The sequence below is a fragment of the Penicillium canescens genome, assembly GCF_028828765.1.
Source record: "Penicillium canescens strain IBT 15451 chromosome Unknown utg000005l_segment0_segment0, whole genome shotgun sequence".
In the NCBI taxonomy this organism is placed as follows: Eukaryota; Fungi; Ascomycota; class Eurotiomycetes; order Eurotiales; family Aspergillaceae; genus Penicillium; species Penicillium canescens.
In genome coordinates this window covers 332282-355122 of record NW_026703967.1, presented here as the reverse complement: position 1 = coordinate 355122, position 22841 = coordinate 332282, and the positions used below count along the sequence as shown (strand labels likewise).

General features: G+C 46.0%; 8 protein-coding genes across 8 annotated transcripts; 6 read left to right on the top strand and 2 right to left on the bottom strand.

Moving 5' to 3' along the window:
* Positions 1-165: 165 nt before the first annotated feature.
* N7446_007756 (uncharacterized protein) lies at positions 166-567 on the bottom strand (the record flags this gene model as incomplete). The annotated part of the gene is made up of 1 exon (XM_058516501.1): positions 166-567. One exon carries the CDS (start codon positions 565-567, stop codon positions 166-168), a length of 402 nt encoding a protein of 133 aa, XP_058370147.1.
* Positions 568-1920: 1353 nt separating this feature from the next.
* On the top strand, positions 1921-3063 carry N7446_007755 (oxidase ustYa family protein; the record flags this gene model as incomplete). The annotated part of the gene is made up of 3 exons (XM_058516500.1): positions 1921-2197; positions 2260-2528; positions 2620-3063. The coding sequence occupies 3 exons, from the start codon at positions 1921-1923 to the stop codon at positions 3061-3063; spliced, it is 990 nt and encodes a 329-aa protein (XP_058370146.1).
* Positions 3064-3862: 799 nt separating this feature from the next.
* On the top strand, positions 3863-8945 carry N7446_007754 (uncharacterized protein; the record flags this gene model as incomplete). Its single annotated transcript, XM_058516499.1, has 12 exons — positions 3863-4090; positions 4140-4889; positions 4948-5227; positions 5294-5527; positions 5584-6338; positions 6404-6566; positions 6633-7001; positions 7055-7115; positions 7229-7416; positions 7505-8105; positions 8177-8635; positions 8720-8945. The coding sequence occupies 12 exons, from the start codon at positions 3863-3865 to the stop codon at positions 8943-8945; spliced, it is 4314 nt and encodes a 1437-aa protein (XP_058370145.1).
* A 3796-nt stretch (positions 8946-12741) lies between these two features.
* On the top strand, positions 12742-15220 carry N7446_007753 (uncharacterized protein; the record flags this gene model as incomplete). The annotated part of the gene is made up of 4 exons (XM_058516498.1): positions 12742-13801; positions 13863-14277; positions 14333-14645; positions 14708-15220. The coding sequence occupies 4 exons, from the start codon at positions 12742-12744 to the stop codon at positions 15218-15220; spliced, it is 2301 nt and encodes a 766-aa protein (XP_058370144.1).
* A 424-nt stretch (positions 15221-15644) lies between these two features.
* Positions 15645-17021, top strand: N7446_007752 (NAD(P)/FAD-dependent oxidoreductase; the record flags this gene model as incomplete). Its single annotated transcript, XM_058516497.1, has 1 exon — positions 15645-17021. The coding sequence occupies one exon, from the start codon at positions 15645-15647 to the stop codon at positions 17019-17021; it is 1377 nt and encodes a 458-aa protein (XP_058370143.1).
* A 521-nt stretch (positions 17022-17542) lies between these two features.
* On the bottom strand, positions 17543-18432 carry N7446_007751 (Short-chain dehydrogenase/reductase SDR; the record flags this gene model as incomplete). Its single annotated transcript, XM_058516496.1, is given in 3 exon segments — positions 17543-17703; positions 17715-17818; positions 17882-18432. 3 exon segments carry the CDS (start codon positions 18430-18432, stop codon positions 17543-17545), a joined length of 816 nt encoding a protein of 271 aa, XP_058370142.1.
* Positions 18433-19144: 712 nt separating this feature from the next.
* N7446_007750 (uncharacterized protein) lies at positions 19145-20882 on the top strand (the record flags this gene model as incomplete). The annotated part of the gene is made up of 5 exons (XM_058516495.1): positions 19145-19276; positions 19319-19765; positions 19828-20092; positions 20157-20568; positions 20606-20882. 5 exons carry the CDS (start codon positions 19145-19147, stop codon positions 20880-20882), a joined length of 1533 nt encoding a protein of 510 aa, XP_058370141.1.
* A 698-nt stretch (positions 20883-21580) lies between these two features.
* Positions 21581-22405, top strand: N7446_007749 (uncharacterized protein; the record flags this gene model as incomplete). The annotated part of the gene is made up of 2 exons (XM_058516494.1): positions 21581-22212; positions 22279-22405. 2 exons carry the CDS (start codon positions 21581-21583, stop codon positions 22403-22405), a joined length of 759 nt encoding a protein of 252 aa, XP_058370140.1.
* Positions 22406-22841: the final 436 nt, after the last annotated feature.

Sequence of the window (22841 nt, the reverse complement as noted above, 5' to 3'; positions counted from 1 at the left end):
CGAATCAAACTCAATACTGGAAGTCGTGCAAGATCCCCGTAGCTTCGCTGGATAAGATAGGGTAAGAGTCGGAATCGTTTCGTTCACAACTAAGCATACAGCTCGCTTCAAGCGTCCACGGGCCCTTTATCTGCTCTCATAGCCAGTAGTACGATTGAACGACAGTTACACACTGTTGGTAGCTTCCTCGTCCCGCTTTTGGGGACCCTCGTAGCTGGTGTAGTAGAAACGCTTCTCAAGGTTCTCGTCACGCTTTTCGGGGGCCACATAGTGGGTGTAGTAGAAACGCTTCTCGAGGTTCTCATCACGCTTTTCGGGGGCCACATAGTGGGTGTAGTAGAAACGCTTCTCGAGGTTCTCGTCACGCTTTTCGGGGGCCACATAGTGGGTGTAGTAGAAACGCTTCTCGAGGTCCTCGTCACGCTTTTCGGGACCATCGTAGCTGGTGTAGTAGAAGCGCTTATCAACATCTCGAGGGGCCGACTCTAGCTGGTCATTGTTGGAAACCGGGAGCGCCAACGTGGTACCAATGGCTCCGAGGAGGCCAACAACATAAGAAAAGTGCATCTTGAGGTCGAATAAAGCTTTCAGTAGCTAGAAGAGCAAATAATAAGAGATTGATTCCGAATTATGAGCCGTATCTTCCTGAGTAGGGTCATGGCTCTTTATAAGTCGTGACCCCTGAGTGATACTATCATCTACTTGACATTCTATACATTCAAACAATCATGATCCCGGCTCCTGTTGATCATCCTAATGGCGGTCAGATACTCGGGCTTGAATCACGGAGCTCATTCGTCCAAAATACCCATGATCCTGGGGGTCTTTGCTCATTCCAGTGGTGCCCAGCTGGTTTGGGTGTAGTAAACTCATCTAATTCTCATGCAACCATGGCGCTGGCTACCCAAGCTGGTGGTGATCAGCTGGCTTGAGACTGTACCCAACTATCATCTGCATGGTAGTTCTATCGCATCGTTCTTCTCAGTTAGTATGGTAGATCTCCTGCGACGGTGATGCTACCTACCGCATATGCTGACCTTGCCTTGCATCCTCGGCCTTCCAGCCAGCCATCTTTCATCGGGAAGTATGTTACTGTACCGTAATTGCATGTTAAATTGACTTGAGCGAATTATCGTGCGATGAAATCATGTTAATTGGTAATTTTGGATAGCTCCTTCATTCTGCCCTCGTGTCCGATGTTTTGTAGATCATTCTCTTACAATATCAAAACTACATAGATGACTTTAGTTGATCGGTGTCGCAAGACCATCTATCTGAAACCGGTAGGAAGCCCAAAACAACTCGTTACACTGCATACGCTAGTAGTAGGAAAATGTGATTTCAAAATGTATATCTGCAGATTGAATTCGGCTCGCTCAGGATTGCATCCCTTGGCCATCCCCGTATGCACGTTCCATGTAACACTAGAAACCACCATGAGGCTAGATACGACCGTTCAAAGTCACTCCAATAGCTTATAGGTTGGGATCAAATGGATCCATCAGCCCTCTTACCAACCAAAGTGGGTAAAATTGAACCAATGCCAAGAAGTATTTCCCAATGGCCAGCGCCTACGAGGAGATCAGCTCACCCAAATTCGGTTTCAATGTTTTTGCCAAAGCAAGTATTATGCACAATTTCAATAGTCTGCTTACAGAGTAGGCATGCACGCTCTGCATTGCTTATCTTCAGCTCAGCCCAGCGCGTAACTCATGCAATAGGCGCAGAGCGCCGTCGATCATTTCCAGAATAATGCTATGGTTATGCCTTCTAATATACCTTGGCAGCATCGACTCCAATTGTCGTAATAATCCATACCCCATACAGTACGCTCTGGTATCTTCAGTGTGAGAGCTCCTTGTTCTTTGTTTTAATTATTCCTTCCAAGGCGGACTCTCCACCACACCCCGCGCAAGCACAATGCGGTTCTCACATTTTTGGAAACTTTTTCACCGAGAGCCCGAATTTTATGCCCTCAGGAGCGAGATTGATAATGACGAGGAGGATCGTATTGAGTCCAAAGAGCTTCTCAAAAAGAGGACTCTTGCACGAAAGCCGGCTCATTCCACCGCCTGGATCTTCTTGACGATTACGAATGTGGTCATATTGAGTATCAATATCTTTCTAGTATTCAGTGGCAAGAGAAGCTTCTCAAGTGACCAGAGAAATGCTATTCTCAGACCAGTGTCATGGTGGTGTAAGTCTCTGTGCCTTGATCAACGTACTGCTCAATTTTGACAACGGTTCTTTACATTTCAGCACCCATCCTTGATGATATAGAGATTCCAGGATATGAAACGACACTGAAAGGAACGCTCTTTCCTTTGCCAGAGATATCAATTGCCCGCCAGGAGCCCAGTGCTGAAAATGACGCAGCTTGGCATCAGTATGAGAAGGTCTTAACACATGTTGTCACTCGGGAGCAAATAATCAAGCTAGGCAAAGACCCTGAGAAGGTTGCTCGCTTTGATGATGAGTACTGGGGAATGGGAGATGATGCATATATGGTCCAGCTGGATGTAATGCATGTAAGATCTTCCCTTGTTCTCGTCCCTGGCATCTTCGATTGAGATGCCACAAGAAAGAAACCTTGCAGTGGCTAACACGAAAAATGAGTAGCAAATTCATTGTCTAAACTTACTCCGCAAATCTGCCTTCGCGGACTATCCGGGCTATGAACCAGAGATGGATCCCAAGGATAAGATGTGGTGGATTCATCTTGGTCATTGCACCGACATACTTCTCCAAAACCTCCAATGCAATGCAAATACGGAGGTTTTGACCCTGGACTGGGTAGAAGGTCGCCAGGCCCCATGGCCAGACTTCAGCGTGAATCGGAAATGTCGCGACTTCAATGCGCTGGTGGACTGGCAACACAACAATGCCGTTGACGCCGATAAATTCGATGCAGTATCGGCTCCTAAAGATGCTTTCGTGTGGCCTGCGCCTTGGAAAAAGCAGGACTACGAGCTTGGTACCAAATTGGGCGAGCATCACATGCAGGAGGGAGAAGTTCTCAGTGACCCACACAAAAATCACGATCATCATCCCACAAGGGATTAATTATGTGGTGGAATTATCATTTAGGTACAGTTTCATCGACGAGTAGTCTAAATCCCGCTGAGAAAATTTGGCGACACTGTTAAACCTTGGAATGTGACTTGAATACCATATCCCTAACATATTGTGGGCATCGATCTTTGTTCGTGCGTTTGGTATTCTTTGGGGTCTTTTGCTTACGCTGGTTTAATTGTGAATACGTAGAAGCTCACTGTATACTCAAACTCTTTAGATACCGTGTACAATGTATATCTAGGCAGGAATATGTTCCTAGTACATTGTACCCTGGTGATATCTAAACTTGACAATATTGACCTCAACAGGAGCCCTAAAAAATATAGGATATCCCAACAAGTTAGTCCAATAGTAGAGCAGTGGTCCACAAAGTGTCGTGAAGTTATAAACGAGCCTAAAGAGCGTTTTCTCAATTCTCAACAAGTAACTACATATGCATTCAGTTTGGAAGTGGATTTTTCAATGACGCAGGAATTATTAGACGACCGCAACTAGCACTTCCAGTCAAGACTTCATGCACGTTCTACAGGAATTTTTGTGATCGACATGGTTTCAATCCCTTGCATAGGGTGGACCGTGCCTAATATTGGCTTGGCGAGCAGCACAGCTAAGGTGTGATTTTGCATTGCACCTCAAAATATGTAGCAGATTGTGGGATGCGTTCTATTACCACATTTCTCTGTAAAGAGTGAAGAGTTTGCTAAGTCTATATTGTATTTTCTATGAGTTTTAACAAGGTCCAGCTAGTAGGTCGTGTCCAGTCAGGGCCAAGTTAGTGGATTGGACCATGTCTGAATATACCATCAGATCCAACTGTCCACCTGGTAGTGACAACTTATTCGGCCCACGTGTCAGTGTTCATTGTCGAGATTTCGACTTCACTTTTTTGTTCGAAGATGCAATCTTAATTCTTCCACCAGCTATAATATTCTTACTGCTCATTCCGGGCCGCATTCGACATCTTTCGCGACACCCGGCGCAGAGGCTTTTCCACAAGTCGGGAGTTTTCAAGATTGTGAGCGCCAACCGCAAAGTACGAGTTTAACTGCTTACTCTCTTATTAGGCCTGTCTCGGTGCATTGTGCAGTTTGAACATCGTGTATACCATCGTGGGTAATCGAAATGAGCGGTTGCACACGGCAATATCCACGGTGGCAGGAGTCATCAGTACGATCGCCATAGCTGGAGCCCTATTGGTGTCGTTTCTAGATGCACAACGGTTTGGGGCTTCTTCACTTCTTGAAATTTACTATGTCATTCTTGTGATCATCTACATTCCGCGACTACGTTCACTCTGGGTTTGTCCTGACATTTATCTTCCGCGGAATCTGTGGACAGCGCAGTATATTTTGACTGTACTTGTTGCCATTCTAGAATCATGTGAGAGAAAGCTTACCCCTGCTGGCTCGTTGAAGTCGAAATACCTCAGGGAAGAAGCTCTTGGATTCTGGGGACGTGGTCTCTTTGTTTGGATCTTGCCCACTCTGAGGCAGGGTTACTCCAGCATCCTCGAGGTTTCAAATCTTCCCGAATTAGACCCTTCACTCGGTGGTGACGAAGCCCGCAGTCGGTTAGAAAAGGCTTGGAGTCGTTGTAGACCGCGCTATCGCCTTCTGAAAGCGATATTTGTTGCTTACGCTCGAGAAATTCTGACGTGTATCCCACCACGTTTGATTTTCGGTGGCTTCACATTTTGTCAACCCTTTCTCATTCAAACCGCGATCAAACTTTCGGAGCAAAGGTCTTCACCACCCACAAAGAGTTATGGCAAAGCGCTCGTGGGAGCTTTTGTGTTGGTATATCTCGGGATGGCTGTAAGTCCTACCGAGAATCGGTGTCAAAAGATCGAGCTTTTTAACGTGGTAATTTTAGGTATCGAAGGCAGTCTATGCGCGATTGGTCAATCGTATCATGACTATGACACGCGCAGGCCTCATGTCCATGATTTATCTTTGCACAACGAAATTGAACAATAGCAAACTTGGCGACTCGCAGGCAATAACTTTGATGGGAACGGACGTGGAGCGCATATGTAACAGTATGCAAGCATTCCATGAATGCTGGATTTCTGCCATCGAGATAGGGGTGGCTGTTTACCTTTTGGAGCGGCAGGTTGGTGTGACGTGTGTGGTGCCGACAGTTGTCTCCCTAGGTTTGTTCATGATATCATCCTCACTCATCATAAACTGCACGCTGACCGGTGCTGTGAAATAAGCAGTATGTATATTGGGCACAATTCCTGTATCCAAGCGTATCGTTCCCGCACAGAAGCAATGGGTCGGTCGAGTTCAACAGCGAATGACGACAACTCTAAAGATGCTGTGGAACATGAAGTCCATAAAAATGCTTGGGTTGACTGGGACTTTCGATACAATGGTTTCCAATCTACGAGAAGTGGAGTTGAAGACATCGGAGATCTTTCGCAAGCTCTTAATATGCACTGTCACACTTTGTAAGTCCCCATCATACAGCATGAAGCAAAACAATATTGACAGTGGGCACGAACAGCGAATTTACCGGCGGACTTTGCTCCTTATGCGACATTTCTGGTTTATGCGATTATCTCCCTTGAAACTCAAAGTAGCTCGCTACTCGCCGACAAAGCCTTCACATCATTATCGCTAATTTCTATCCTGACGGGCCATCTACTAACGTTCATCCAATCGTTGCCGCAGTTTGCACAATGTTTGGGTTGTCTGATCAGAATCGAGAATTATCTTTCCGAAACTGATCGGGGCCCAGAAAAAGTGGACGGTCGGACAAGCGAGGATTCGGTGCGCCATATTAACCAACTGGTGTCGCCAAAAGCACACAATCTCTCCGCTGTACATACGAAAGCTCAACCTGAAGATGGGGTTCTCCTGTCAATGGAAGGCGTTGACATTTCCTGGTCGCTGGGTTCTGACCCGATCTTCCAGGATCTCAACCTGACCATTAACAAGGGAATCACTGCTATAGTTGGCCCATCCAGCTCCGGCAAGTCCACACTGGTTTGTAGCATCATGGGTGATGCTGCGATTGTTAATGGCACTCCTCACGTGCCACTTTGCCCTGTAGGATATTGTGCGCAATCGCCATGGATTCTCAATGACACTATCAGACACAATATTATTGGTGTAAATGGTCACTTTGACAAAAACTGGTATACATTCTGTCTTTCATTGGCTGCCCTCACGTCTGACCTCGAAGCCTTTCCTGCGGGCGATTTGCACCTGGCGGGTACTAATGGGGGTTCCTTGAGTGGAGGGCAGAAGAAGCGAGTCGTAAGTCTACAATGATAGTAAATTACCAGCAATGCTGCTGTCTAACAATGCTCCGTTTCCACCAGGCCCTTGCTCGAGCTCTTTATTCCCGGTCACCGCTTTTAATCCTCGATGAAGTCTGGAGTGGCTTGGATTCAGAAAATGCAAGACTTGTTGAAGAGAACATTTTTGGGGACAATGGCTATTGTCGAAAAGCAGGGGTTTCTGTCATAATCACTGCTCATGCGGGTATGATTTCCTCTTCCTTATTGACAGCATTTTGTCTCTGCAGTATGGCTAATCAATACTGTTTAGTGCCTCCATTTGTCGATCATGTGGTCGTTCTTCAGGGAGGGTCAATTGCTGACTCTGGATCCTACGAGGATGTGATATCGCGAGTGCCAGCAATCGCCCGCTGGATGACTTCAGAAATGACTGAAATCATGGAGCGCATGGGCGATAAATCTGGGGTAGCCACTGATGACATTACAGTCATAGCTGGAGCCAGGGCCAGGCCGAAGCAAACAACGCCTTCATATCCAACATTGGATCCAGAACAAGATAATTCCAGGTCTGATGGCAGCTGGAGCACATACCGGTACTATATCAACCGAGCAGGTAGATGGAAAATTGCGTGCTTTCTATTATGCTGTCTATCCAGTGCCCTGTTTGCTAATATCGTCAGTAAGTGATATATCTTTCTTCCGCATAAGGGAAGTGAGACTTACATGTTCTAGCTATTTGGATCCAGCGCTGGTCTGAGGCAAATGCCAAACGACCAAATTCAAACCCAGGGCTGTATCTTGGAGTTTACACTGTTTTCGTCATTTTGAATATAGGGTTTTACGTCGCGAGTTGCTAGTGAGTGCTGCTATTTGACAACTGAATATCTGTCGCTGATACCCAAACAGTGTACTCATCATCGGGATCATAAACAATACAGCTTATGCATTGCACTCGGATCTCTTAAAAACCACTCTGAATGCCCCGTGGAGTTTCTTCTCGTCCACTGATAGTGGCACGATAGCCAATCGATTCAACCAGGACATGGACCTCATTGATATGAAGCTTCCAATGTTTGCGATTGGCTTCGCCGGAGGTATGTTGCCTATTCCATCCGTCCACCACCAGCACTTCCTGTGTCTAAGAAAAACCCATCTCTTCAATAGCCGCTTCCCTCTGTCTAGTCAAGGCAATACTCCTTTGTGTGGTCGGCAAATACTTCGCTATCACAATGCCTTTCCTTTTACTCGTCATTTGGTCCATCCAACGGTACTATCTCAGGACATCAAGGCAAGTCCGACTTCTCGATATAGAAGCAAAATCACCACTATACACACACTTTTGCGAAACGATCGCAGGAATTTCTACAATCAAGGCATATCGGTGGCAGGGCCAATTCCAGAAGACATGTGATGAACATATAAATACTTCACAACGACCGTATTACTCGCTTCTGTCCATTCAAAAGTGGCTGGCATTTGTTCTTGATCTTGTGGTGGCTGTGATGGCTGTGGTGCTTGTCTCCATCGCCACATTTTTCAACGACAAGTTCAGTCCTGCGGAGATCGGTGTCGGCTTGAATCTGGTTCTCACTCTCAATGACGCCTTAGCACAGGCAATATCCTCATGGACGCAACTTGAGACCTCCATGGGTGCAGTCAAACGCGTGCAACAATTTCAAGATACAACCCCATCTGAACACCGTCCTTGGGTGGTGACCCCGTCTCTTCATAACTGGCCCAGTCGAGGTGTTATTGTCTTTGATCAAGTTACTGCTTTTTATGGGTTTGTGAGCCCCTTTGCACTCTCGTATCCAAAATCTCAGTTGGCAGCACTAACACCTGCATCATTTACAGTTGGAACAAGCCTCCAGCGCTCGCGAATATTAACCTCACAATCAAATCGAAAGAAAAGCTTGCGATCTGCGGTTCATCGGGAAGCGGCAAGACATCGCTGGTTTTGGCACTGCTCCAAATGATAGATGTTCGATCAGGGAATGTCTCTATCGATGGCCGCGACCTGTCGAGCTTACAGCCCAGTGATGTCCGCTCGAGAATCAATGCCATCCCACAAGATCCATTCTTTGTCCCGGGAACCGTGAGATTCAACCTCAGTCCGGCCATGATCGCGAGAGACAGTTTGATCGAGCCTGCGCTGCACAAGGTTGGCCTTTGGGAAAAGATTTCCCGTAATGGCGGTCTGGATGCCGATCTCCAGCCTTCGAACTGGTCAGCTGGAGAAAGACAGTTATTGGCACTGGCACGATCGTTGACATCAGCCAGTCCGATTCTCATTCTTGATGAAGCGACAAGTTCGTAAGTTTTCTCTTTCATTATTTTTGTTCACTTGTCCCTTACATTTATTTTACTCTGCTGTTGCTAATCGCCGGGTACGTTTAGCGTCGATACAGAGACTGAAAGAATGATGCAAAAAGTGATAGATGAGGAGTTTGCCGACCGTACTATCATTGCGATTGTACATCGGTTTGCCTATATTGATCGTTTCGAACGTGTTGCTGTCCTTCAAGCAGGCAAGGTCGTTGAATGTGACACCCCGAAAGCTTTACTCGCTAGGGATTCAAGGTTCAGGGAACTATATTCGGCCTCGTTAGAACAGTCTCTTTGAACAGTTTCGTGGGGTTTGTTTCCATCAGCAGTGCTTGTATGCGGCTTGGATCCAGACATCATTGAATCCATAGTAGCAGACATTTTAAACAATAACCGAGGGTTTGATTTTCTTCTACGCTTTGGTCAACAAAAAGTATATAGCCCCAAGAAGAGGACTATTATAATGCCCTGATAATAAACACGATATTTGTTTAATGTAAGTTTCAATATCTAGAGATTCGCATTCAGCTCGGGGCGAGCTTGGATGTGATTGTGATGTTTGTATTGATCAAAAAAGGGAAAGAGCTCGATGGTTCTAAAATCCGTCCCCAGATACCTGCCAAATCACAATGCAATCGGCAGCTTCACTCGAGAAAGAAGTAAGCGAATTACGCGCTAAAACTGAGACGAAGAAGCGAAAAATGACTCGGTCTAGAAGGCATCTCAGTTTTAGAGGCTTCTACATTAGCAATGCAGCCGGAGCAAGCAGTTTTAGCACAAATGCCTCGGGAGGCAGGATCGGCTCCGGCACTTTTGCAGCCACGTACGAGAGCCTTACCGAAGCGCAGTATATATGGGATTCAGGGTCATAAATTGACTACATGTCCTAATAGAATTCGTTTTTATATGATTGAATTTAATGGCGTTTTGGTTAAAATAATTGCATTTTAATTATTTACATGGAGGGAAGGTGGCCACTCGGTGGTGGCCGCTCGGTAACGTATTTCCCTACCGAGTGGGCCACCCCTACCGAGTGGGCCACCTACACCGGTCTATTCATTTTAAATGCATTTATCTCAACCAAAACACCATTAAATTCAATAAGTTAAACTCGAGGTCTATTAGGACATGTAGTCATTCTATGACCCTGAATTCCACATACACTACACTTCGTTTTTGCCCTCGTACGCGGCTAAGAAGGTGTAGGAGCTAGCCCTACCTCACGGGATCCTTCTGCTATAACTACTTGCTCTGGCTACGCTATTAAGGCAGAGGCCTCTAAAACTGAGAGGCCTTCTTCGGAAGGTATTTGCCTTGTAGACCGAGTCTTTTTTCGCTTCTTCTTCTCGTTTTTAGCGCGTAAATCGCTTACTTCTTTCTTAAGAATAGCTGCCGATTATATCGTGATTTAATAGGCTTTTAAAACTTGATTTATCATAGAATTAAGCGGGCTCGGTGGACTTTTTAAGCCCTACTTTAGTAAAGCTTTAATTGAGGAAGCTTATTTTTGTAATTAGACGTAGTTCGACGGCGTTTTTGGCGACCACTTACTATCCCGGCTTAAGGGGGGTCGGCGTACGGAGGCGAATATTAAGCTTCGAAAGCACTCGATCGGGGTTATAAGGCATTAAACCGTGTAAGGAAGTAGGGTTCTAGTGTTTACAGGATAGGGCCTGTCAACTAGGTAAGACGAAGATGCCTGGAAGCGAACAATATATTGGATGAATACAGAGACTGATTCTTGGAGAACCGCTGGGTTCTCCGGGGCAGACTATTTAACATGGGGGATCAGCGTTACGGTGAGCCAACGCTGACGTGTCGACACCTATATGGTGTCGATCCTCTGGGAGTGCGAGAGATCTGTGCATGGTTTCTGAGGATTCCGTTACATTATCAATAAGCTTATCTATATAAAAGCTTAATAGCTATGCCTATTATTAGAAGGTCTATTAATGGTTTAAACCTAATAAACCTTCCTATGATCCTAAGACTATGGTCTTAGGATCGATGATCATTATACTAATGATCTTCTGACCTATAATTTGTAATACCTTATAGAACTTCGCTATTCTACGCCGTTCTATTAGGTAAGAAGGTCAGCTATAGTTATATAGGACCTCGAGGAAGGGTCCTAAGAAAAAATAACCATTATCTACTTTTATTCTATCTATCAATTGAATCATCCCTATACCTCACCGTCGCCTACTATCGTGACTCTTATTACACCTCACTGTCGCTTATATAATAATATATTATATAAGCCTTACCTTATCTCTGTATTCATCCAATATATTGTTCGCTTCCAGGCATCTTCGTCTTACCTAGTTGACAGGCCCTATCCTGTAAACACTAGAACCCTACTTCCTTACAGATAATAAGCTTAGATCAAAATAAATAGGCTTATTATTAGTACGCTTATACTAACAGACCGTAATATTAGTGCTATCCTTATAGCCTTCTAGCAATAAATTAGCTACCTCTCTCACTATATTCGGCCGGGGTGCTGCTCCTCGCTTATCTAATAAGATAATCTAATTTTCTAGCGTTTCCTCTTCTAAAATTGTCAAGTTTTGGTTATTAGCGCGGGTTTCTACGCGGCATTTAACGCCTTCTATACGACGGCGGAGGGTCCGGTCGGGTACGTCAAAATCGCGTGCTAATTAACGAATTAAGCCTTTTTTGCCATTTTTATAAGACTAAATAGCTAATAAGATCCTACCCTCTTGCTTAGCACGTTTTTGAGAGCTTTGAGAGCGTATTGGTGGCATGGTGGGAGGTTGAAAAAGAGGGGTTGGATTAAAACGCGAGAATTACGCGTGGTGCGGCGCTCGTATGACTGCGGCGCTCGCTTGCATGATACGTTAGTCTTAGAAAGCGAGGTCGGTGGTAATTAGACAAAACTTATCACTAATTATAAGCTTTAGGCTTAAAAGAGAATATAGGAAAACTCGGTAGCTTAAATCTCGTTAAGAAGTTTAGATAAGAACCTTTCTACGTTTAGGAAACAATATCCCCCTCTAATATTCTAGATATAACTAGTATACTTAACACTAATTTAATTTAACGGGATCATAATAAGTGTGATAGATCTAGTAAGTAAGAGCGAAACTAATTATGGTATTATATTTTTCCTAAATAACGTCTTCGCAATTAGGATAAGGTCCTTCGGTAGACTAAGTGTCTTAAGGCTTATAACTAACCCTCTCGATAATAATAGAGATATAGCTCCTAAATTACTCGTCTAATAGCTTAGTCCTATTTATCCTTACTCTTCTCAATCGCATCGCGAATCAGTTTCTACGCTTAAAGGACTAGATTATTCTTAACTTATTATTTCTCTATTAAGATAGTTCCGTACTTAATCTTATGCTCTACCCCTAATTTAGTAGGCTCTTCAACCGCTAGAGGGATAGGATCATTTCTAGAGGCTAACTATTTATCTAGATTTGTCTATGCATTTCTAGGTGTGTTTAGATTCGCTTTATATTTCTAAGGAGGCTTCCCTCGTGATCGGCGTCGATCTATCATCGTGTATAGGCGGATTTAAAGTCAATTGTAACGCGATAGAGTTGATTTATGAATTAAGGCGTGGCCACTTTACATCAAATTAGGCAATATACGCTTTATAGACGTTTTGGTGTAAGATTTAGTGCATATAATGATTTTGACAAGCCAAGAGGGGTCAATCGGGCACTTTAGGGACATGTTTCTCACCTAGCTTTTCAGTTATACGTATTATTTTCATGTCAGGTGCTTAGAAAGGTGCAGAAGACATCGACGCCCAATTTTTAATATTCGGGTTAGTGTGCGAGAAATTGGAGACTATCCAAAAACGCGTTCGACGCTCTGCAGTAGTAAATACAGCAGCAAAATTCCCGGCTCAGACTCCCCCCCAAAAAAAAGGCTGTCAGCATCGCTGAAGACAGCAGGCGGTGGACAGCCAAGTTCACCGCCTTTTTGGGCGGGTCGGCTGAAGGAACCGAGGTAACCTAATGCTTCTTCGTCCAGATATGACAGATGCAGATGTTTTGAGTGGGTCCTCGAATATGCAAGTGACAAGGAGCCCAACTACGCTTGGTACTAAGAGCAACGCAATGCTCACAGAACAAAAGAGACGCCACAATGGCCAGCCACAGGCCTGCGAGCCATGTCGCAAGGCCAAAATTCGCTGTGATCATGCAAATCCAAGGTGTGCACGTTGTGCCAGACGAAGCTTGGATTGTGTCTATCACCCTGCACCTATGACCAAGCGCCGTCTTCCGAACTCTCATACACCTATACGCTTCGAAGTGATGCCACCCGCGGACCTACTGACTACTCCTGCTGTCCCCAGCGACGTCAACCTTCCTCTTGAATCTCAAGTCAGCGTAGAGGTAGCTGCCTCCCCTGCACAGCCCGGCTCAGCTGCAAGCTCGGGTACGACGGGCCGTTCCAGTGGATCAAAGCGGAACATGCTATTCCGAGAGGAACCGGGACGACACGAGACAACGCGCTTTTCCGCCGTCTTCTTTGAAAACCAGGATAGTTTGGGCCCAGTGATTCTTGGCGCCACGAGATCCAGCGACACGCAAGACCGAGAGACTGATGTGACGGCCCGGCCACGCCTAGAGTTGGCTGTCAGAACACTGCTCAATTTTCCTACCGCTCGCACGTGTGACATGCTGATGACAGGAATCCATCAAATGTATGATGTCTGGCTGTCCCCTACAATGATTCAACAGTGCTTAGATCAAGTATGGACAGTATACGGTAGTGAGCTGGGGGAGCATCGGACACGGGATTCGGTATTGAAAATGGCAAATGACATCTTTCTCAACCATAAAAGGCCACAATCAACGCCCGGATATAATGCAGACAGCGGTTTTGACCGCGTTGACTGGATGAATTGGTTTGGAGGGTCTTATCTGCGATGGGAAATGATTGGCATCCTATTCAGCTGGGCTGGAATTGCATTCAGATGCAAACAAGAGTGGGACCCAGTTTTTGAACTGGTTGAGCAGCATGGGCGGGATCGCAACACCGCGGCAGATCGGATGAGAGAGTGTGCTGCTGCCTGCGTCAGACTTTGCGAGGAAAACTTTGAACTGAGTGACATTATGGTCATTTGCATGAAGAATAGCAGCAGATTGCAAAGCATTATCATCAACGACGAGAGTAAGTCACAAAGTCCGGTCCAAAGCCCGGTTGGGTTGAAATCGAGCTCACCCCAGCATAGGTGATCGTATAAGGGTCGACTATGGTACTGTTCGCAGTGCTTTTATTTCAGCCGGATTGCATCGTCTTGCACCCCTTAAGGAGGTTACGCCATTTTCACAACATCGAGCATCTATCGCTTCATCTATGTACTACCAGGACAAATGTCACAGTTTGTTCAATGCACGACCACCTATGCTAAGTGACCGCTACTGTCAATGTCCACTTCCACTCGATCTGTCCGAGGAAGATGTTTATGGGGGTCGGGACAGACTGGCAGCGGCTCTTGCTAGGCTTGATTCGAATGGCTGGAATACAGATGGTCGAATATACACAACAACCTGGATTCGAGCACTTGCGATGCTGAGTCCAATCCGAGAAGGCATATTGGAACTTTCTTTAAGTGTCAATTTAAAATTTACAAAACTGCAAACAGAGTCAGTCGCTTGGGAACGCATTTGTATACTTTTTGCTGACTTGAACTTTTTGCAGGGACCTTATCGTCCAGTTGGAGAAGATAGTTGCTTCATATCCTCCACACATTCAGTATCACAGCAACATGGAATGGCCTTCACATTCAAAGTGGTCCTTCCATGGGCAAAGCGCTCATGAGATGTATATCATCACCCGCATACAACTTGATGTATTGCAATGCAAATTTCTCTTAGAGCGTCTGATTGTCTCACGGGGATTCAATGATGGCCAAGGCTTGTTCGATATCGCCAAAGAGACAATCTCTGTGATTGTGTTCCTGTGGCTTAATCGTGATAAGTTACAGGAACTTCACCATGCTTTTGACTGGATTGTACGTTTCAGGCGAGGCTTGCTGGTCACCTGAAGTAGGAACACCCACTGACCTTCTTCTAGGCTGTATCATACGGAATGCCCTGTGCGGGAATTTTATGCGTCGAGCTTCTCCGAGCGAGTAATCTGGCGCCACCTGCTCCAACAAATGAGTCTTCATCACCAGCTGCCGTTCACGAACCTGTTCGGTTTTCTCGGTCGGAGATCGTTCAAAAATTGATCATGTTCAAAGCCTTACTGGACTGGATACGACCTACAGACAACAATGTACGGCTCTGTGGCAAGTTCAAGAAAGTTCTCCAGAGAATCATTGACACTGTGTTTGATTCTATGGGATCGGTGTCTGGAGCGCATTTACAACACAACCCGAGCGAACTCCCGTTCCAGAGACAATACGGTGCGCAAGACCCGCGGTCTCAAGAGGAAAACATATCTACCGTGATAGACAGTCAGCATGATGTCGACCCTGAGCTAACCACCATAAATGATATGGATTGGCTGAACACTGTTGATTGGACGCAGGGAAGCTGGCTTGAGCAAAGTAATCCATCATTTCTGTTAAGCGATCTCAGCTAGCTCCTGTTTTCACTTGTTCAATATTGAAATAGCCAAAGACACGTTGCCATGTCTCCATAATTGGCTCGCATACTGATAGGAACACAGGCGGCGTTAGATTTCCTTTGGAGTGTTTTTGATCCGTCGGAGTGGGGCAATCCGGCCGAGAGGCGATCGCGGAGTTGCGGAGTTGATAAGAGCAGGCTGCGGTCTTTGAAAGTTCTATTCGGTCAACGGCCGTTATTGAATACTGCTGCACCGGAGTCCTTTGATTATATCTGCTCTTCTTAGTTCACCCATTATTCGTATCTCCTGATGATCAACAATCTTTGTGCAACTCATCCATCACTTAATCTCGACGAAGCAGGACTTTAACAGCCTAGCACTTATACTTACAAAATTCTTCAGAGCTCACACACTATCAATTGATAGCACTTCTCTGGCCATGTCTTCACATCCCTCTTTTGATACATGCCGCTTGCCTGTTGAAGATTCAACAGTACCATTCTGGCACCAAGACCTCCACGAGCTGCACGATCATCGGACAACAGAAGACCTTCCAGCATCAAGTGATGTTGTCGTCATAGGTGCCGGCTATGCAGGGATTAGTACAGCATACCACTTGGTCAAAGGAGAGGCCAGTGGCAACAATCTTTCTGTCACGATACTGGAGGCACGGGGTGTCTGTTCGGGCGCGACAGGACGCAACGGTGGCCACCTGCGACCTGACATGTACACCCCCATGACCAGGCTCGTCGACAGAGCAGGTCCTGAGCTTGCCTTGGAGGTGCCTGAATTTGAAATCGCTCATTTATACGCCATCAAGTCGCTCGTTGAAAAGGAAAACATCGACTGTGACTTCACCCTCGCCAGATCTATCGATGTCTGGTGCAACGAAGAAGCTGCTCTTAAGGCCAAGGAGATGTTCGATATTCTGCGCTCCCGTAATCTGGAGTATATGAAGGATGTCTTCTTCGTGCTCGGCAAAGATGCGGAGGGCATCTCGGGTGTCAAAGGTGTCAAAGCATGTGCTTCTTTCACGGCAGGAACTCTCTGGCCGTACAAATTTATCCTGCATCTCACTAAATTGACTCTTGAGACTGGCCTAGTCAACCTTCAGACTCATACTCCAGTGACTTCTGTTACTCGGCAATCTTCTGGTGGCTTTGTTGTTACAACTCCGCGGGGCACAACAATTACCCGAAAAGTCGTGTATGCCAACAATGCCTATGTCTCGGGTCTTCTTCCGCAGTACAGTCAAGCCATTGTACCATGCAAAGGACTGTGCACTCATATTTCAGTCCCCGAAGGCACGAGAGGGCCTTTTCTGAACAACTCCTACATCGTGCGTGAAGAGGACGAAACTATTTCATATCTTGTCCCTCGCGCCGACGGTAGCATCGTTGTTGGGGGAGCCAATTCAAGGTATCGCCCTTTCCTAGAGACATGGTACAAGAACGTGGACGATTCTGTTCTGATCGAAGAAATCAGTAATTATTATGACGGCTACATGCAGCGGCTTTTCCATGGATGGGAAAATAGCGGTGCCCAAGTAGACAAAATCTGGACAGGTATCATGGGGTACAGCTGGGATTCTCAGCCCCATGTCGGCGCTGTGCCTGGGGAAGATGACCAGTACATCCTTGCGGGATTCAACGGTCATGGGATGCCCGTGGTATTTCTGTCTGCCCTAGGGGTTGCCAAGATGGTTAGAAATGGAATCCAGTTTGAAGATACTGGTGTCCCGAAAGTGTTTCAAACGACCGTGGAGAGACTCGAGAATGCCAAAAAGGACCTTTCAGGAGGAGATATACTCGCCTGAATGGGTGAGAACTAGTGAGAAGTTGATATTACTGCATTTTTTTCTTAGCCAACGAGTAAAAAGTTTTCAACCTTTGGGATGTTCAAGCTCCGTGTTGTAGGAAGGAATCCAAACCTAAAACACTCGATTTCTAGTAACACCTGCTGTTTCACTTTGATGTATTGGTGCCATGATATTGAAGTACGCTTTTTCGATATTTCTCGAATTGATGGAGCACAGTGTAAACAAAACAGGTTGATCTGTCCGTAACAAGATTGAATGCGAGGCTTAATGGCAAGGTGCTGCGTATTCGTCTCAAATGAATGTCATCGCCTTGAAAAAACTCAGCCGGTCGCTAAAGGTTATGTAGTGGGATTATCATATTCTAAGTCCTCTAGGAATTACAAAATTTGCACACAACATCCATGACTGAGTTTCGTGACGTTAAAGTTTTGCCATTTACAAACGTGATCATTTAACAGTTGACTACTGTATCAAGATCTGTTGAAGATACACCTTGCCATTCCAATACAAACGACCATCTAATCAACATCTGTGCTCAAGCTGAGTTTCTCGTACTTGATAAAATTCTGTCGCTCCTCATCTAGTCTCGCCAAGATAGCTGGGTAAGCATCCGTACCAAGCAAGATTCTCAAGGGCGGCTTCTCCATCATGGCTAGGTCGTAAAGGCCCTCGCAGCCTTCTGTGGATCACCAGGCTGAGTTCCATTCCGGGCCATCATCAATCCTTTAGCATCCATGTGGTCATAGGCTGAATGACGGTCGGTAAAGGCCATTGAGCGACCAGCCCAATCAGTTCTGATGAACATCTCGAATTAGAGAAAGATAACTTCATCGGTCTTTTGTAGATAACTAACTTACCTAAAACCACCGGGCTCGACACAAGTAAATTTGATACCCCATTCAGGCTTCACCTCTTTTGAAAGGGACTCAGTGAAACCTTCAACAGCCCATTTACTTGCGGCGTACAGGCTGAAGCATGCGGCTCCTCGTTGTCCACCCACGCTGGTGACCTGTTGGATTACGCCGCCGCTCGGCTCTTGGGCTCTCATGGTGGCCATTGCTTCCCGAGTGACGTTGACAAGGCCGAAAAAGTTGACTTCCATCTGCGTCCGGATCTGTTCGTCGGTATATTCTTCAAAACATCCCGTGAGGCCATAGCCCGCATTGTTCACGACTACATCAATCCTCCCAAAGCGCTCGACAGCCTGAGAGAAAGCACCTTTAATGGATTCCGGTCTGGTTACATCAAGCGCCAAGGTGAAGTAGTTGTCCTCTTTGATATTTTCGAACTTCAACGAGGCCGGGTTGCGTGCAGTCGCAATCGCAATGTCACCACGATTCAGCACCTCTTGGATCAAGTCATGGCCGAAACCAGTCGAGGTTCCCGTGACAAGAAAGACTTTGGGCATGTTGTTGGGTTGTTGTCAACAAAGGTTTCACGGTATGATTTTGAATTCGATTGTCTGGGCTCTAGGATCTGAGGTGGTACCCTGAACTAACGAGTCTTATGATCACTGAATGAAGGAAAAGCGAAGCAGTGAATAGAGATTCTTTGAGGCATCCTCAATACCTGTCTAAATACATGTGCCTCCTCGATGCTCGCAGCCCAGATTGCCAATCCTAAAACTAGTGTGCTGTCTTATCTAACGGAGCTATCTAAAGGAGCTCCCAGAGCTTATCTAACGGAGTGGATTTTGGCACTCCGCTTTTGCGGAGTTGAACTTTACCCCAGTTGCCACTCCTAATCCTATCTCATCGGTCCCCGCAGCTGTAAGTTTGCCTTGAAAATAATCATTCCACCTTATTGGATCGGTGCTCTTGCGTATCTTATCCCACAGCCCAATCATCTCGCGCCACAGCCATATGAACGAAACTAAAAGAAATATTCGCTGCCAATGCCAATAATGGCTTATCCGCGTAGTTTAGTTCTACGGATACCAATTGTGCAGATAGGCACAGTGAATTCATATCCGGTTAGCCAGTGACTAGCGCCCTCTAAGGCTATAAGCTTGAGCTGAATTGCTATCAATCGCAGACCCTAGGGTTTGCTAGGTCAGGAGTGCAACACCGAGAGTTTTCTCACCTCCAAGAAATAACATTCAATTCATTAAAATTCCGACAATGAACGAATACCTTGACGACAAGAGCTCGAGTGATGCCGTCCATGAATTGGACAAACACGTTAAGTCCACCATTCACGACCCAGAGTCACCTATCCCACTAGCAGATGAAGTTACTGGGGAGTTTGAAGAGGTAACAGCTGTGAGGCAAGGGCTTCATCAGTGACACATTCAGATGATCGCCTTGGCCGGGACCGTTGGAACCGGCCTCTTCCTCAGTTCTGGTCGAGCCATTGCTCACTCTGGACCTCTAGGTGCATTTCTTGGATACCTGGTCATGCGCTGCGTGGCCGGCACCGTTACCCTCGCGGTGGGTGAGATGGGTGCCCTTATTCCTCTCAACGGGGGGATGGTTCGCTATGCCGAATACTTTGTCGATCCAGCATTGGCTTTTGCCAATGGCTACAACGTGGTCTATTCTTATCTCGTATCCATCCCTGCCGAGCTTGTGGCCGCTGCTGTGTTGGTGCAGTTTTGGTCTGATCTCAACAGTGCAATTTGGATTACTATCTTCGGACTGGTCATGCTGTGCACCACTTTGGTCTTTGTCAGGGTGTATGGGGAACTTGAGTTCTTCTTTTCCATGATGAAAATTTTGCTGATCATTGGAGTCAATATAATGGTAAGTATTTGGTTGGGCTACATCAGCCCCATTATTTTCGGTTACTGATATTTCTTCATCAGGCTCTTGTCATAACCTGTGGCGGTGGGCCTGACTATAAGTCCATTGGGTTTCAATATTGGCGTAATCCTGGGCCTTTTGTTCAATACCTTGGGATCGGTGGCGCCATTGGTCGTTTTCTCGGTGTTTGGACCTCCCTGAACAGTGCCCTCTATGCATACTCAGGCATTGAAACAATTACAGTGGCCGCCGCGGAGACAAAATCGCCGAGACAGGCCATTCCAATGGCGGCCAAGAGGATCTTTTTCCGTATCCTGATTTTCTATAGTATGCTGCTTCAGTTGACTAGAAAGGCCCTTTCTGGTTCCAAAATCTGACGTCTTCTCTCTAGTCATCTCAATCTTCATGGTCGGCCTCGTGGTTCCATCCAATGATTCAAGGCTCAGCAACTCTAGTGGCACGGCTTCTGAGTCCCCCTTCGTTATTGCAGCTACTCTCGCAGGAATCAAGGTAGTCGCGTCAATCATCAACGCCGTCATTATAACTTCGGCTTGGTCTTCGGGCAACTCCAACATCCTCGGAGGATCAAGAGTGCTAGTCGGCCTGGCCATGAACGGTCAAGCTCCCAAGTTCTTTACTCGACTCAACAGATTTACAGTGCCCTGGGTCGCGATTTCATTCTACGGCCTGTTCATGTGTCTAGGATACATGTCACTGTCTGCGACTGCGAGCACCGTGTTTGAGTGGCTGCAAGACCTTGTCTCCATCACCACCCTCACCAACTGGCTCAGCATCTTGGTCACGTATCTTCGCTTTTACTATGGCTGCAAGAAATATCAGCTGGGCCTCCCTGATCATGCTCACCCTCCTTCTTATTACGGGCGGCTACTCAACTTTTATTAAAGGGCACTGGGACAAGGAAACCTTCATCTCCTCTTATATCAACATTCCTCTTTTCCTGATCCTCTACTTTGGTTACAAGTTCATTCGCAAAACAAAGATAATCCCCTTGGAAGACATTCCTATTCAACCCTTCATCGATATTGCCAATCGCAATCCCGAGCCGCAACCGAAGCTAAAGAAAGGCCTTCACAAGCTGAACATCCTGTGGAATTGAGTGCCAACTGTGATTACCTTTCGGTGTATTAATTGGATGTCAGGGGTATTAGGTCAGTCCTTAGATTTTCAAGCAGCTATAGTCCGTCTACCTTGCTTTAAGATATATGTTTAGGCATACCAAGACTAGAAGTTTTTTGATCATACGTCTCCCAAGGTCCTGCCAATCTTGTTTCCCAGCCTTGCAACAGGGATTAAACTAAAAACACGACGAAGTTGGACATGTTGCCTCACAATAATAACTTGTTCAACACGGATGCCCTGATGTGCTCTCACTTATCTTCGGACCTGGTCTCGGTTCTGACGTGTCCCATATGAAAAACAAATTCTGTCTCTACAAATCACACAACCTATCTTGCTTGGCAGGAACAGCCAAACATCAACCTAGCGTTATCACGGAGTGGGGGTAGTCCGAAAATAGTTGATTGCCGGAGTGTACTAGGGCAGATACAGTTGGTCCCGGAGTACCCACACCGCTACTATTCAACCGTGCATGCATTTCAATCGAGTCTCCATCTCTTCGTTCTTAGAATATCGGATATCTCCGTTCCGCGATCAGACAACTGTAGCACCAATGCAGATATAGCCGGTGTAGGTGCGTTGAATAAATAATATACAAAGGCCCAGGAGCTGTACACAATTCATGAAATATTCTGAACATATCCCAATTTTCGTCTTCCAAACCCATATATTCCCAGCATGAATTCCCCCCAAAAACACGCCGTTTTCGATGTGGTCGGTACCTGCGTGTCGTTCGATGTCTTTCTCAACACTATCGACCAAGTTCTCGGCCCGCGACTGCTGGCGCACAACGTGAATGCCAAGGTATTCGGGTTTGCGTGGATGCAAGCATCCGAACTTGAGTCCTTGATGCTCCACATGTCCAAGCGGAACACACCCTATAAGGAGGTGTTCAACGCTCTCTTCTACCGCGTCTTGTTTATGTCCGGGATCCAAAACCCAAGATCGTTCGCGAGCGACGAGGAGAGAGATCTATGCCAGGACGCATATTCAAAGTTGGAACTCCGACCAGACTGCCAAGCTATGATGGAAAAATTGAGAAACCACGGTTTCACCATCTGGTGCTTGACCACGGGCGATACAGAAAGAGTTGGCGGCTACTTCAAGCTGGCAGGCTTCGAGATGCCTGCTGAGAACCTCGTCAGTTGCCACCAATTTATGAAGCATAATTCTGCGTTTGAGTCCCCTCTGGCTATGATCAAACCATCCATGGGGTCATATCAGCCTATGTTAGAGAAGTTCGCTCCCGAGGACCAAAAGTGGTTCGTGGCCGCGCATATGTGGGATGTTAGCGCAGCTGTCAAGGCCGGGTAAGTTGTTTCCGTACTCCAAAATCAAAAGGAAAACGGAAGCTAACTTAAATCTAAAACAAACAGCTTCCGTGGCGCTTACTGTTCAATCTATGAGAAGGAGTCTTGCATTGAGATCTTCGATACCAAGATGGATGTCACAGCCAATACTTTACTCGAACTGGCTGACAGCATCATTACTGCGGCTTCCTAAATTCGAAACTCAATTTTTACTATATATAAAAAAAAGGATTATATCTTCTGCTCTCAGATTTTTATAGTGATCGTACATTGTAAAATTAAGAATTTCGATAATATTGAGGAAGGTGTTACAACAGTCGAAAGGAGTCAGACGATAGCAATCTTGCTGTATCTACAACTAAATTAGACACTATAGCATATGACTGCTGCACCTTTTTTGATAAATACGCTGTCTTGGGTTATTGGCCTGAGGGTATCTCAAAGGCAGGTTTCCTTTGATAGGACTTCTATAGTTAACTCTTTCAAATGTTAAAAGACAGTGTCACGTATATCATAAGTAGATTGATATTGACGGACATATGGAGAAATCAAATGTACCAAGCAGAAGTATTTGTGAACAGCTAGAGATTCGCCGAAGCCCGTGGAGATTTGTTAACATTTAAGAGATA